Below are 15,486 nucleotides of genomic sequence, written 5' to 3' on the forward strand. Positions count from 1 at the left end.
TAAACTCTTTCTTATTCTCTAATTTTCCTTATATTTTTTAATAGATATTTTTCTTGTTTCCTGGATTCATTATTTCCCCTTATATTTCTTAGGATTTTAATTATATTTTTGTAGTTTTTGTTTCCTTAATTGTCTTCCTTCTTCCAAATTCCTTTCTTGTTTATTTTACTCTTCGTTTTTTTTGGTTTTGTTTTGTTTTGTTTTTGGCTGCATTTCAGGGTTTGCAGGATCGTAGTTCCCTGACCAGGGGTGGAACCTGTGCCCTCACGGTGGAAGCATGGAGTCCTAACCACTGCACCACCAGGGAAGACCCTAGTCTCTGGTTTTTATTTAGGAGGCTTTCTTCAAGCATTTGACTATTGGCAGTGAGGCATTTTTTAAAAAGCTGATTGGAAGGAAGGGCCACATGTATGGATGCATGTGTTTACTGTTGGCCTCACCAAAAAGTGATTAAATGGAAACATTGTTTTATTGTGGGACTCTGAACTGTCAAGTTTCTGTTAGTCTTTTCTCATGGTCCAGATAATTTTTCTAAAGAGCAATCCAGGTTCCTGCCTGGGTTAGGATTTAAGCATAGCAACCAGGATTCTGGAACTAAGCAGGGAAAAGGTAGTTGACATCTGACTATAAAATTTGTGGACTTTGACTTAATCTCTTTTCTAGAATGACTTCTCATTCCTTCCTTGCAACTAACTATGCTTTGTGTTATGGCGTCCAGAGCCTCTTAATAAATGGCTCCAGAGAGTAACTATGACTGGAGTCAGTGGGTGTCATTTGCCAAAAAAATAAATATTAGAGATTGAAAGGACAAGTTAGTTTCTGTTTTGATATTCAGAGTAAACTGTACTTGAATTTCTATTCACACAGCTCATCAGAACAGTCGGTCATTAAGCCACCTCTTGGAGATTCTTCAGGGAATCTGTCAAGATCAAGAGGGGAAGAGGTAATACTTAGGGGAAGGAAGGTTCATTATTTTTATATTTACTTGCAAATTTTGTCAAGGAATTCTCAATTTAAAGAAAGAACAACCTTTAGAAATAGTCATTATTGTTAATGCTGGTAGTTACCTCAGGGTAGTTGAGCTTTCACTGAGTGAAGTGAAGGGGTTGCCTGAGAAATCACGTTTTGAGAGTATTCATATTAATTGTCCAGTGGTGATCTTGGCGCATGAGTTAGGGCTGTGTCACTACTCTCTGAATCCTGTGGTTAATTAGTTAAGGTATTATTATATCTTTACTCCTTTGGGCTTCTCATCAATGCATTTGTTTTTTGCTTTGGAACCCGATATCCTTCCCTAACCAGTATACACCTTCACTCTATCTTATTTTCTCTAGTTCAAATTTTAACCCCATAAACAATAATTATTTCAGATGCTTATGGGGCCAAACAGGTAACAAAAGTGAATAAAGTTGACTATTTTTGTGATAAGTACATAGGAATATTTGTCCCTTGCACAAAGAAATATGCTGGCCTAGTGTTTCTAGTTCTTTTGATTTTCAAGAAAAGCTAGAAAGTTAGATTTTTATGTGAAATCTATTTTTTCAATGGCAACAAATTAAAAAAAATTTAAATACACTGGAGAAGAGCAGGTAAAGTTAATTTTGGCTCTGCCACTTCTGCTGTAAAGCAACCCTTAATAATTATTATTAATGTGCTATTGGCCATTTAATCAATTAGTCATTCCCCTCCATTCTTCTCTTATCTACCCATGCTATTCATTTGGTAAATAGTCACCTTTCTTGTATATGGATTAATGGAAAATGTAGTATTTCTAGTCAAATAAATTGATATGAATAATACAAGAATTCAATTCAGTTACGTAAGACAGATTGTAACATATTAGGTTTAACTCCTACTCCCCCATGAGGATGTATTGCTGAATACATAAAAGTTTGGGTAGGGAGATGTATAGTCTCTTCATTGATATAATAATCACTATGGATTCTAGAGCTCTCAGCATACAACCAGAGCTGAAGTGATTTGCCTTTGGAACGTATGAATGTCAAGTATCTACGCAAAGAGAATTTGGTTGGGTCTGTGCACCACACCCAGCCTGGAGGGCTCTGTTCCAGGTCCAGGGTCCAGTCCTGGTCAGGGTAGCAGGGTGGTTTCAAATGATACCAATAATAGCAGTCACCAAAGCTTTTATACAGAGCTGTTTCAACTTGCCTTCCTCAGAAGAGGGCTGTGGACAGACAGGTTGACAGTTTAAAATAGAAATGAGGCTGAAATTAAATTTTCTGATTAAAATCATTTTTACAGTTTTAAAAGGGTATTTTACAATTTGAGTTTGAAATATTAAAGTATTCATTGCTGGAGATAATGGCAAACTTTTTTTTTAACCCTAAAATGATTAAATAATAGTGTTTTATATTTCCTACTTTTAGAAACATGAACAGTTTTCTGTTTTTGTAAGAACTATACATATGGGCTATTTTTTTCCTTGACAGTTAAAGAGAACTTAATATGGGAATGCATATTCTTATATTTTGTCATAGTAAACGAAGAAAAACTTGAATGTCTGTGATCTATGTGAGCTTAGTTTAGCAATGAGTAGCAAAAATAGAAAAATTGGGCTTAATTTGGATTTGCCATTCAAAAGAATGTATGATTGTAGATTATGAACATTAAAGTGGTGAAGTGAATAATACAGTTCACATTAATTTAAAATGAGATAAAGACAAATTCTTTCACATTTGTTTTTTTATAGAATGACTTTCATATTCATTCTTTCCATAGGATGACAAAACAAAAAAGCAGTTTGTTTGTATTAATACCCTAGAAGACACACAAGCTGTTAGAGCAGTGGCTTTTCATCCAGGTGGTGGTCTATATGCTGTTGGTTCAAATTCAAAAACTCTGAGAGTATGTGCCTATCCAGAAGTAATTGATCCAAGGTAAGGATAGATGATTTATTGTGCCATTCTTACTTTAGTTTTTAATTTAGCTATATGGTCCCTTTTTTAAGAATTGCCATTCAGTAATGTTTAATTTTTATTTCTTTTCCTTTTATTAAGCTTTTACATTTTTGTTTTCAATACTTAGGAAATATACATAAGAATCATCGATTAACTTTATAAGTTGTTTTTCATAAAATGTTTTTGATTAGGCCATTGTTCACTCAATAGTCTAGTTTTCTTTATTTACATGGTTTTTGTTAATTTTTTAAAAAATCTGCAAGATCCTTCTAGCTTAATTACATAAAGACAAAGTATTGCTGGTTATAGACTTGGAGAAAATTTAAAATGTCTTATACTAATAACTTCAAAGAAGTATTAGGTTGAACTATATGAAATTGCTGATATTTGACCATTTTGACCTAGGAAGATTCAATTTTCATTCGGTCAACCTAATTTTGATTTTAGTCTCTTGTTTTAACAGATTATGGGATTTGAAAATAAGAGATATATCTTTAAAGGCATATGTCGCAAAAAACCAGGCACATGACCTTATGTATTAGGTGTACAACTAATTCTTTAAAGTTACTGAGAAAGCATATATACCTTAGATATAATCTCACAGAAAACCGAATTTGAACTTTTTGTCAATTTATTTGTCAAGGCTTTTACTATCAAAATAAATAGGCATTATAAAGATCAAGAACTATTTGGTAGATTTTGTGGTTAGAGAAATGGCCACAACTGGAATAGTTTTCATACCAGTAGACAAAAACACTCAAATAAAACAAGCTACACATCTTTAAAAATTTTAAAATAAAAACAGTACATGTCATAATATGTTTTGGAAACTTTTTACAACCCTTAGGCTTTTTTATTATAACCCTAGTTTGCAGAACAGAGGGGCGAGATTATTTATTTATTTGCATTTTTTGGTATATCTCTTATCTGAAACTAGAAATTTAGGCTTTTGGACTGCAGTAGCATTTAAAGGTTGGGAAGGGGAATAGGAATCATGTTAGATGATAGTAATATAATTTATTGATGCTCATTGTGTTAGTTAAGTAGGATTATATGAGAGAGAATAGGCAGAATTCCAGATCAGGATGTGGAAAAGAAAAACAATTATGTAGGCAGAGCCAAAGACTTTGTATATTTAAGGTTAATCTGATCTTAAATTGACTTTCCTCTTTTGTATTTCTCATGCTGGCACAGATGTTTCATAGACTCCCTTGAAGAAACTGATTTTTATGAAAATAAATTCATTTATTTAACAAATATATTTTGAGCTCCTTCTATGTGCTAGGCTTTGGGGATAGTTGTGAGTAAAACAAACATGTTCATTGACCTATGGAACTTCTGTCTTAGTGGCGAAGATGGATATTATGGAGATAGGCACACTAATAAATGTAATTATACATTGTGGTAGGTGCTATGAAGAGAAAGTACAAGGTGCTGTAACATAGTAAAATGGGAGATGAGGGAACTGGGGAGTCAGAGTAGGACCTCTTTGAAGAAGAGGTGTTAAAGCTGAGATCTGAGGGTGAGTAGAACCTAGCCATGTGAAGAGAAGGGAGAAGATAGTAATTAGAGGGAACATGAAGTGAGAAAGAGCTTGGCTTTTTAAGGAACCAAAACAAGTTCAGATCGGCTGGTGTATTGTGAGCTGTAGTGTGATGAGGCTACAGAGATAGATGTGAACTAAATCATGCGGTTTTGTATCCATTTTGGATTTTATGGTGAGTGCAGTGGGAAGCTGCTGAAAGTTTTCAGCAGAACAGTATTGTGATGTAAACTCTGGGTCAGATGGCAAGATTAGATGCTAGGAGAAAGGTAGGAGGCTGTTTTCAATGGCTGGTGTGATGGCAGTGGAAAATGGATGGAGGTAAAATCCATTTAAAGAAAGAATTGGTTGGCCCTGGCAGTGAACTGGATGTGCAGCTGAAAAGAGAATCTTGATCTGATTTATTTTCTCTATCACTATTAAGCACCTTGTAAGTGTTGAAGATTTATCAATATTATTGTTTTTTAAAAATTTCTTAATTATGAAAATTTTAGGCATACACAGAAGTAGAGATTAGTACACTAAAATGCATTTGTCAAGATTTTTGTCACATTTCTTCATCCTTTTTGTTTACTAAAGTATTTTAAGGTATTTTAATCCTAGGTATGTCATTTCACCCTTTAGGATGAATCTCCAAAAACACGTACATTTTCTTACATAGACTTGATGTTATCATTATACCTATAGTATCTTAATATAGTCTATGTTTTAAAGTACAGATAAGATGCTACTGCTCCACTAAACCAATGTTAGACTCCCATTAAAGGCCAAGCTATCGAGGAGCATGGCATTTAGGACCTTCCCCAGCTGTGCTTGCTGCTCCTCACCCATCATGTCTGTCCCACTCAGTCTCTGGAATGCCCCAGGCTTCTCCCCGCCAGTCCCCCAGACTTTTTCCCATGCTGCATACTGGGCTGGTCTCCCCACTATATTTTATCTTCACTGAAGCAGTTTTCCTGCCTTCATCTTTTTCTGTAATAATTCTCCCTGTCCTTTAAGGCCTAGTACCTTGTATTGGACTATAATATTTATACTTGCTTTACTGTATGTGGGTAGTCATGAAACATCTACCCCTACCAGATACTAAACTCAGGACAGAGCTCTTGCCGCTTTTATTTTTTCTCTGTCCTTTTCTCTATCCATTGCCTTCCCCTAGCCCCAGGCAATTGCTCATATTATATGTTTATTGAACTTTTTGAATTAGAAGCATCATCAGCTCTTTTTAAAATTCTTTTGGGAATTTAAAAATATATGAAAATATGTGAAATGAAGACTTAAAAAATATCCTCTTCCCTATGTGGTCTGAAATAAGACTTAAGATTAGTATAATAATGGTTAATAATTTTACTTTTGGATTTTAAATATGCTTTAAATTTATTTCGTCTAAGAGTTTGAAAATTGTTGTTAACATATTGTCTGATACTTTTTTTGCTCCCTCCCTCAAAAACAACCATAATGCAGAACTTCACATTCACTTCACATTCATTAACCTTAGTAAGCAAGAAACTGAAATATCTTTTTGCGATTTTTCTTTCTAGTGCACATGACATCCCTAAGCAGCCAGTGGTGCGTTTTAAAAGGAATAAACATCACAAAGGATCCATTTACTGTGTGGCCTGGAGTCCTTGTGGACAGTTATTAGCGACAGGATCAAATGACAAATACGTCAAAGTGTTGCCCTTCAATGCAGAGACTTGTAATGCAACAGGTAGGGGCCGAGTATGTAAGCAGTAGCTTGCCAGTGTGTTCTTTATGTTTCCCCATGTGTGTCTCTGATATAGCTCTGTACTGTTTTTAGTAAAATCTAAGAATATACCATTAAGAATTCTTTTACATTCTAATTGCTTGTGTTCATGAGGCATTATTCTTTTCTTTTTTGCGGTATGCGGGCCTCTCACCGATGTGGCCTCTCCCATTGTGGAGCACAGGCTCCGGACGCGCTGGCTCAGCGGCCATGGCTCACAGGCCCAGCCGCTCCGCGGCATGTGGGATCCTCCTGCACCGGGGCATGAACCCGTGTCCCCTGCATTGGTAGGCGGACTCTCAACCACTGCACCACCAGGGAAGCCCGGCGTTATTCTTTTTTAATCAGTTCTTACAAGGTGGCCAGGTGGTGTCTAATCCTCAGAAAAGTATTGTCATCAGAAAAATAACTTTTATATAACTTCCAGAATTGTATTAGTGAATATTTTCCAGACAGTATCTGTTTTTTCTTTATTTTCTTTGGGATAAAAGCCAAGAAGGTAACTCTGCATATAGCTCTGTTTTAGTGATGATGATAACCTAGTCGGTATTTTGATTTCTTGACTTTTTTTACTCAGTAAAGTGAAATTGATTATTATATCAATTCCAAAATGAAAATACAAACCATACCATTCTACCGTTCTACTACTCTTGGTCAGTTTGGAGGCATTTTAGCAATCTCAAATTATCACAGTAAGTTGAGCAGCGTCTTTTTTTAAAATTCTTATTGCTGTTTCAGGACCGGATCTGGAATTTAGTATGCATGATGGGACAATTAGAGACTTGGCATTTATGGAAGGCCCAGAAAGTGGTGGAGCTATTTTGATAAGTGCTGGAGCAGGGGATTGTAACATTTATACAACCGATTGTCAAAGAGGACAGGGCCTCCATGCTCTGAGTGGGCATACCGGTATGTGATATCAATTCTCAGATGCTACTCTTCTTTTTGTTCATCCCACGCTTTTTCCCCCTACGCATTTTCATTAATGGGGGTATATTGCATCAAAAGGGATTTCTTCAGGACAGGAAATTTTTATTGCAAAAATCTAAATTGTGAACTTTGGATAACAACACAGTAATGATAGCTAACATTTTCCTTTACTTATACACATAATTCCTTAATTTAATCCTCACAACAACCTTATAAGGCCAGAAGTTCTATCTCCATCTTATACATGGAAAAGGCAAAACTTGAAAAGGCAAAATGACTTGCTCATTATCTTACTGCCAAACATGGCAGAACAGGTCTGTCCCTTCCAAAGCTGGTGATCTAATCCCACAATCCTGTGCTTCCTCTTTGGAAAATTTGCCCTAATTTCAAATGATAATATTTTTTTCAGTACTAATTATGATGTCCTGAAATATTTGACTCACCAAAAAAGGTTAGGTTTATACAGCATGGTTTTGATGTGCCTTTTACTGAATTTAATTTTTTGAAAATTGCCAGTATATTTGATATATATGGAAAATCCCTGCCACACAGTATATTTGATTAACTAGGTCAGACGTGCTCAACAGTAAGGAGTACTTAGCTTTGAATGTGTTTTAGAAAAATACTGTTCCACAGTAATAACTGATTATATGATCTTTTATAGGGCATATTTTAGCGCTTTACACTTGGAGCGGCTGGATGATTGCGTCTGGTTCCCAAGATAAGACTGTTAGGTTCTGGGATCTCCGTGTACCAAGTTGTGTTCGCGTTGTTGGCACAACATTCCATGGAACTGGTAGGTTTTTTTGGAATTTAAATAAATTCATAGGAGAAAGAAACTTTATAGATTGCACTTACTTCTTCTCCCCGGCAAAACGTGTTGAAAAAAAAAATAGGAACAACAGAAACTAACTACTTGGCATTTTATTGATTACCTTAAATTCTTACAAAATGCTTTCATCTGTTAGTTTATTTGTAAAAATAATATTCAGCTAAGGAAACCAAGGCCTGAGGAGATTAAGTATCATGCCCTAATTATTCTGTTAGCAGGGTCGTTTTAGAACTCAGACCTTTTAAAAAAACATTTTTTAATTGCATACACATGACAAAAATTGAGCAAAAGGGTGTAAAACATTTTCTTCCCATTCCTGTTTCTTGGTGTCTTTCCCTAAGGGACCAGTTTCTTATTTATTCTTCTAGGAATATTCTGTAAGTATATAAGCAAAAAGTTTGTATATCATAATCTCCCTTCTCCTTTAAACACACATATACACAGACACAAGTGGTAGCATATGACATGTGCCTCGCTTTTTTAATTTAACACGGATTGCTCCGTGTAAACTGAGGCTACTGCTCTTTGTGTTATATCACCTTTTAAAATACTGGTATCTAAAAGTGACAGTATTCTGCCATTGTCTTTATTTTAGAGTCCCTTTTCGGTCTTTGTAGTTTTTTTTTTTTTTTTTTTTGGTCGCGGGCCTCTCACTGTTGTGGCCTCTCCCGTTGCGGAGCACAGGCTCCGGACGCGCAGGTCAGCGGCCATGGCTCACGGGCCCAGCTGCTCCACGGCATGTGGGATCTTCCCGGACCGGGGCACGAACCCGTGTCCCCTGCATCGGCAGGCGGACTCTCAACCACTGCGCCACCAGGGAAGCCCTGCCTTTGTAGTTTTTAATAGCAGTTCTGTGGTACTATTCCAAGTGAAAAGACCTGTCTTATAGTCTTAATTTTTTTGTTTTCTCTGTAATGCTTTATCTATTCTCTCAACTTTCATGGATCTTCTTCTATACTTTGAATCAAACCAGATGTGTTCTTCCACTTGTCTGCTCATGGTCAGGTCCTCTCATGTTTGGTCTTAGCTTTACTAGCACATTGCCAGAAAGGTCTTCTTTGCCTTAATTGGGACCTTACCAGTATTTTCTATCTTCGAACTTGTTTATCTCCTTTATACCTCTCATCACTATTTAAAGTTATATATTTGTGTGTTTATTGCTGGTCTCCTTCAGTAGATTTTAAGTTTCACAAAGGCAGCAGTCATATCTGTTTTATTTCTCAGAGTAGATTTAACATCTACCATAGTGCCTGGCCCAAGGGAGTAGTGATCTAATAACTTTGTTGAATAAATGAACCTAGAGTTCTGTTGGCACCATAAACTTTGCACTTGTAAAGCTAAACTCATTATATTTCCCCTGGAAATCTGCTCTTATTCCCATTTTCTCTGTGTTTGATAATGGTTCTCTTATTTCCTTGTGCACATAGATTTGAAATCTGGGGCTCATTTTTCACTTCTTTTTTTGCCCCCATCCAGGCAGTTAATTGACAAGACTGTTGATTCTTTATTCAATTTTTTCCTGAAATCTGTCTACATGTCATCATTCAGGCCCTTATTCTCTCATTATTCTACTATTCTATCTTGTCTTCCAGTGGTTTCCCTTCTATAGTGTGTCCATTTTAATTTGATACACATTTTCACATAGATTAATCTTCCCAGAGCACTCCTTGGACCATGTAAATCTCTTGCTTGGAAACCTGCAGTGATGTTGGGCTGTGTACAGGAGCAAGCTCACACTCTGCAGTTTGGCTTTCAAGATGCTTGATGGTCTGGTCCTAACCTGCTCTTACGTCTCAGCTACAAGCTACCTTTTATGTTAACTTGTGAAAGCAAGAAACTGCAGTCAAACTAAGCTACCTATCCTTAAACGTTTTTATTCCTTTCCTTTAAACATTTTCTCATGTAATTCCTCCTGATAGCCTCTTCTTTTCTCTATCAACAATTCAAGCAAAGATTATTTCTAATTACATATATGTGCAAAGATTATTTCTAATTACATATATGTGTAATGTAAACACATTCTCTCTTATTTATACTGTTTACTATTCTTCAAGATCTAACTTATGTCCCTTTTTTCTGTTAAGTCTTCGCAGGCCACTTTGGTCTAGAGTAGTGCTCTCAACCTTATTTTCATTATTGCTTTCCTTAAGGAGAAAAACAAAATTAAATTTTTTCCTAACAAAAGAAATTAAATACTAAGGAATGAGATTTTGGTTTGGTAGGGCTGAACTTTGAAGGGTTACAAACCGTTGTTAATATTTAGGATTTTTTTGTCCTCTGAGAACCAGTTTGCACCCCCATGGAGGCATTATTCCGTGGCCTAGAGTCAAGGGTCCAACCTGTAGACTCAGAGCTTATTTTTTGTTCAGTTCCTGTTGGCGGTTAATCATGTGTTGCTTAGAGATATTTCCCACACTGTGTCCTAAAACATATTTTGTTATTTAATCTTTTGTTCCCCCAACTAGACTCTGAGCTGGGTATGGGAGAATTTCTGGACACTTACCCAGTAGTGAAAACACTGCATTAGGAAAAGTGGCTCATCTATTGCACTATAGGTAATGCTGCTCCAGGGGGTTCTCCCAAAGGACAAAAAAAAAAGGAGCTTTCTCACTTCTCACAGAATCTTGCTTCATATATCCTCTAAAAAAAGGATGGAAGTATTTATTGGTTGACAGTTTGGCTTTTTCCATAACTGAACAGTATTGATAAGCTACATTAAATCTTTAGTGTATGGTTCAGTGAACATAAGTAGCTGTTGTAGTTTAGCTATACTGATTTTTGCATATTGAACCTTCCATTCCTCCTGCTATACAGGCAGTGCAGTGGCATCTGTAGCTGTAGATCCCAGTGGCCGTCTCTTAGCCACAGGACAAGAAGATTCCAGCTGCATGTTATATGACATAAGAGGAGGAAGAATGGTACAAAGTTACCACCCTCATTCCAGTGATGTTCGCTCTGTTCGATTCTCTCCTGGAGCTCACTACTTGCTAACAGGATCCTATGATATGAAAATAAAGGTGACAGACCTACAAGGTGATGGAAATTGACCTCCTTCCTTGTTTTTAGTCTTTCCTATTCTATTTGGATTCTTTCTTTTATGTTAATCTAGCGTGATTGACTATACAACATTTTCAACTTCTAGTTTTATAGCTTCTGCTGAGCAAATTACTTGGTAAATGTATTGAGAAGAATTGTAACAAATTATTAAATTGAGTGAATAGTCTTATTGTTAAATAGTTTTTAAAATATTTAAAAGAATCAACATTTTTTTTTTCAACATTTTTTATACTGAGTCATTTTGAGTTCAGTGATGGTAGATGTTAAAATATACATTTATGTATCAATACTCCTGCTGCTACTTTAAAATAACGTAGTGTATAACCTGTATAATTATATCTTCAGTATCTAGTTTTGTTTTTAAACATAGATTAAGCAAATATTTACTGTGTACCAACTAGGGACAGACAGAGAGATGAATAAGACAGGTAACTTTCTTCCTGATGGAGCTTACATTTTAGAGGTCAGTAAAAACCAAACCAGTAGACAGTGTAATTTTAGGTATTGGCAAGTGCTGTTAAACGATTAGCAAGGCAGGAGAGAGTGACAGGGTGGCTAGGGGAAGACTGTGCTGGACAGGCTAGAGCGGGTCTCACCAGGGAGGTGCCATTTGCACAGAGACCTGGTGAGAAGAACAAGCTGTGCCAGGACCCTAGGAACAGACCATAGCACGGTCAAGGTGCTGAGGCAGGAGTGGATTTGGCTTGCTCATGACACTGCAAGAAACCAGTATGGCTGGAACTTAGTGAACCGAGGGAGAGAGAGGCAAGAGAATAAATCAGAGGCAGGGTTTTGTAGGCATTTGAAAAAGCATAATAGGAATCCTTTGGAAGATTTAAAATAGGGAGTGATATGGTCTGTAAATTTAAAAAATAATTTTGAATTATAGGGAGAGTGTGTAAGTATAAATATCTGCGAGGAGGCAATTGGACCATTTCAGGTGGAAGATGATGGTGGCTTGGACTAGGGTTGTAAAGGTGGAGGTAGTAAGAAGTGACTGAATTACGGATGTATTTTAGTTTGTTTCCATTAAGTTTGGGGAGTGAGGGAAAAAGGAATCAGTGCTGATTCCTAGGTTTTTGGCATGAGCAAGCAGATGGTACCATTGAGATGAGGAAGACAGGTAGGGAGAGGAACAGGTTTAGGCAAGAAAATCAAGAGTTTGTTTTAAACAAGTTATACTTAAGTTGTCAAGGCAGTCAAGTGAAATGTCAAATAGTTGTTTGTCTACTAGTCGAGCTCAGGTGAGAAGTTAGGGTTGGAGATGAAATGTGCATGAATCTTAAGTATATAAATGGCTGCGGTAGTATGGTACTAGGTGAAATTTCATAGGAGATGAGGTATAAAGGGAACAAGAAATTTGAAGGCTGACTGTTGGGATTCACCAAACTTTAACTCAGGAAGAAGAGGACAAACATCAAAGGAGGCTGAGGTGTAGTGGCACTGAAGTCAGGGGGATATCAAGGGGAGAGAGTTTCAAGGAGAGAGTGGCAGCCCTGTCATGTTGCTGTGTATATGTTACCAAATACTGCTCACATAATTAGGTCTTCAGTAATTTAAACTGTTTAAACTTTTCAATGTACTATATTAATGCATTAGGCTTTTATATACTGTAATGTCTTAATGTAATAGGAAGTCTGTGAAATCTATACATATTTTGTACTGTAAGTCAAATCTCTTTTCTTTAATTTAGGAGACCTCACTAAACAGCTTCCTATCATGGTGGTGGGGGAACACAAGGACAAAGTCATTCAGTGCAGGTGGCACACCCAGGATCTTTCCTTCTTGTCGTCCTCTGCAGACAGAACTGTAACCCTCTGGACATACAGTGGATAGAGTACAGCCAATGTCAGTCTATGCAGTGAGGGCACAGACTTAAGACTACTGAGTTGTGAACATTACAAATTTGAAGAACATGGACTGACCTGGAAGGTGGCTTAGCACAAGGAGGCCCCTTATTACCACGTATCCCTGTGATAGGAGCTGTTGGGTGGTGTTATTCTGCAGTGCTTTCAGTCTTCCATGTGAGCTCGTGCTGCTGTGACCTGCTGTATGTAGTCTTGTTGCCAAAGTCTGCGGAAGAGCTCTTATGTTGTCAGTGTGCACTCTAAGTCAAGGTGGCCGATGTGTTTACAGTTTAGTATTAAATGCATTCCTTGGTCTTCGCCTAAATGACAGTTTTATATACACATTGAAACTGAACTATAAGCATATTATTACATGTAATGCAACCAAGTTCTACACAGATTAAACATAGATATTCAGAAATTACTTTTGCTTTTCTCACAATCCCATGATATTGTATCACTTGTCAGCTAGAGATAAGAATTTTATATGTCTCCCCAGAGTTACATTGTTGTTTTAACTAAGGATCACTATGGAGTTTAAAAATGGGTGGAAAACTGCTTCTTAGTTCATTATGTGGTATAGGCCTTTTCTTTTTTCTTAAACCCAGGGATAGAATTACTCTTTTGTCACATTATTTTGTTTCAGGCTTAAAAGGTAAATGTGTTTGCTTCATAAACTTGTTAATTTCAATTTTTTTGGGTGCAACAAGATACCTCCCTTCTGAACTGTACTGTAGGCAGAGCAGCAGCGTTATGTGATGCAACACTTGATGGTACAGTAAATTTACCGGCTAGCATTTTTCCTTTTCAAAATTAAAAAATTTGCCATAGACTATAGCATGGCTTGAAATGCTATGTCTGCATGATAATTTAAAATGGAAAATTTAAACTTTGCACTCCAAAAGCTTATTTGGATTCTTTTCTTGCACTGTTTTGTGTAATGCAGAATAATGAGTTTATTTCTATGGTATTGTAGATCCTAACATTTATGTATCTTTATTTTCATATTGTACAGTAATTTTACTTTAACTTATTAAATAGCCTATTTTATTTATTTCAAATGCAGTTGAGTTGATTCTAATTATTGAACTGTCTGTGCACTGTATGTAGCAAGCATTTTTAATCTATTGTATACAAGTGGAAAGGGTATTAGAAGTGTAACTGTGCTATTATTTCAATAAAGACCTCTTGACACCTTAAACTATTCCTGTTCCTCAGTGTCTGTGGTTTTCAGTTTAGAGTGTTGTTTTTTCCAGTTTACTTGGCAGTAGTGTGGTCCAGTGGATGAACCCCACAATCACAAGTTTCTTTTTAAATTTCTCATAGTAACTTACTTTTCAATCCTTCGCAACTGTCTTACTTTTGTGTGTCTTCTCTTTTATTCACTATCTAGAGGACTATATATACTGAACATATTGTAAAAGTTAGTAAAAGCTGGGCAAAATATATAAATTCTAACTTTGACTACAAATACATTGAATTGAGTACTTTAGAAATAAAATATGATTAGCTTTTGGATATTCAGCAGTACAATTTTCTTACCTCTCAGGCATGCAGAAGGGAATTCTGCTAAAATCAGGCCACAGTCTCCTTTAGTTTACTTTCATACTTAGTTTTACACATTTTAGATATTATAGCAGGCCATTAGTGTTAATTTAAAACTAGAAAAAAGGGCAATTTCTTGATGTAGACCAGATCAACTTCATGGTAAAAAGCGTTCATAAAATTATGTATTCTACCTCCATCACTGTCAAGGAGAAAACTTTAAGATCCTCCCATATGTTGGGTGTTTGTACTTTGCAGTGCATTAGATATAAGCACTAGAAATTATCTTACTTATTTCAGTAACTGTCTGGTTACATATGTCCTTTTTCCTGTGCCTCCACACTGTCTTCTGCATGGAGGTGAATAGATTCTTGGAGGTTCACGTGAAAGAGAAAATAAGAGAACTGAAGTGTCTATAGTCTCTGAATCCTCTATTGGGGGCTCAGGGAAGGAGACTGGGGATGGGAGGGTGGTGTAGAAGTTCCTGACTTCTCCCTGGCAGAAGCTTCAGAGGTCTGATTCAAATTTCACTTTTTAAAAAAAAAATTATTTTTAATTTTTTTGGCCATGCTGCTCAGCTTTCAGGATCTTAGTTCCCTGACCAAGGATTGAACCCAGGCCACAGCAGTGAAAAATGCCAAGTCCTAACCACTAGACAGCTGGGGAATTCCCCAAGTTTCATTTTTTTTAATGTTTAATTATTTTTTAAAAAATTGTGATAAGCCAAAGGACATAACAGTGAAAGGGCAACCCATGAAATCAGAGAAAATACTTGCAAATCATGTCTGATAAAGGATTAATATCCAGAATATATAAAGAACTCCTACAGCTCAACAACCACCAAAAAAAAAAGTCTAAAAAAAAAAAAAGTCTGATTAAAAAATGGGCAAAGGACTTGAATAGACATTTCTCCAAAGAAGATAGACAAATGGCCAATAAGCACATGAAAAGATACTTAATATCATTAATCATTAGGGAAATGCAGTTGAAAACCACTGCACACCCAATAGGATGGCTGCTATCAAAAGAACTAAGTGTTGGCATGCATGTGGAGAAATTGGAACTCTTGT

The 15,486-nt window shown here is 36.4% G+C and overlaps 1 protein-coding gene across 1 annotated transcript in view; it reads left to right on the plus strand.

Moving 5' to 3' along the window:
- WDR47 (WD repeat domain 47) overlaps positions 1–14,066 on the plus strand; it is a 56,720-nt gene extending 42,654 nt beyond the window's left edge. Inside the window, exons 9-15 of the mRNA XM_024742130.1 lie at positions 868–943; positions 2,740–2,897; positions 6,000–6,169; positions 6,944–7,114; positions 7,800–7,931; positions 10,782–11,000; positions 12,718–14,066. Of these exons, the coding sequence (XP_024597898.1) occupies positions 868–943; positions 2,740–2,897; positions 6,000–6,169; positions 6,944–7,114; positions 7,800–7,931; positions 10,782–11,000; positions 12,718–12,860 (1,069 nt within the window). The 3' untranslated portion in view covers positions 12,861–14,066. The remainder of the gene's footprint in view (positions 1–867; positions 944–2,739; positions 2,898–5,999; positions 6,170–6,943; positions 7,115–7,799; positions 7,932–10,781; positions 11,001–12,717) is intronic.
- The last annotated feature ends 1,420 nt before the right edge of the window (positions 14,067–15,486 follow it).

This window comes from Neophocaena asiaeorientalis, unplaced genomic scaffold (assembly GCF_003031525.2).
Source record: "Neophocaena asiaeorientalis asiaeorientalis breed wild unplaced genomic scaffold, Neophocaena_asiaeorientalis_V1.1 scaffold35, whole genome shotgun sequence".
Lineage (NCBI taxonomy): Eukaryota > Metazoa > Chordata > Mammalia > Artiodactyla > Phocoenidae > Neophocaena > Neophocaena asiaeorientalis.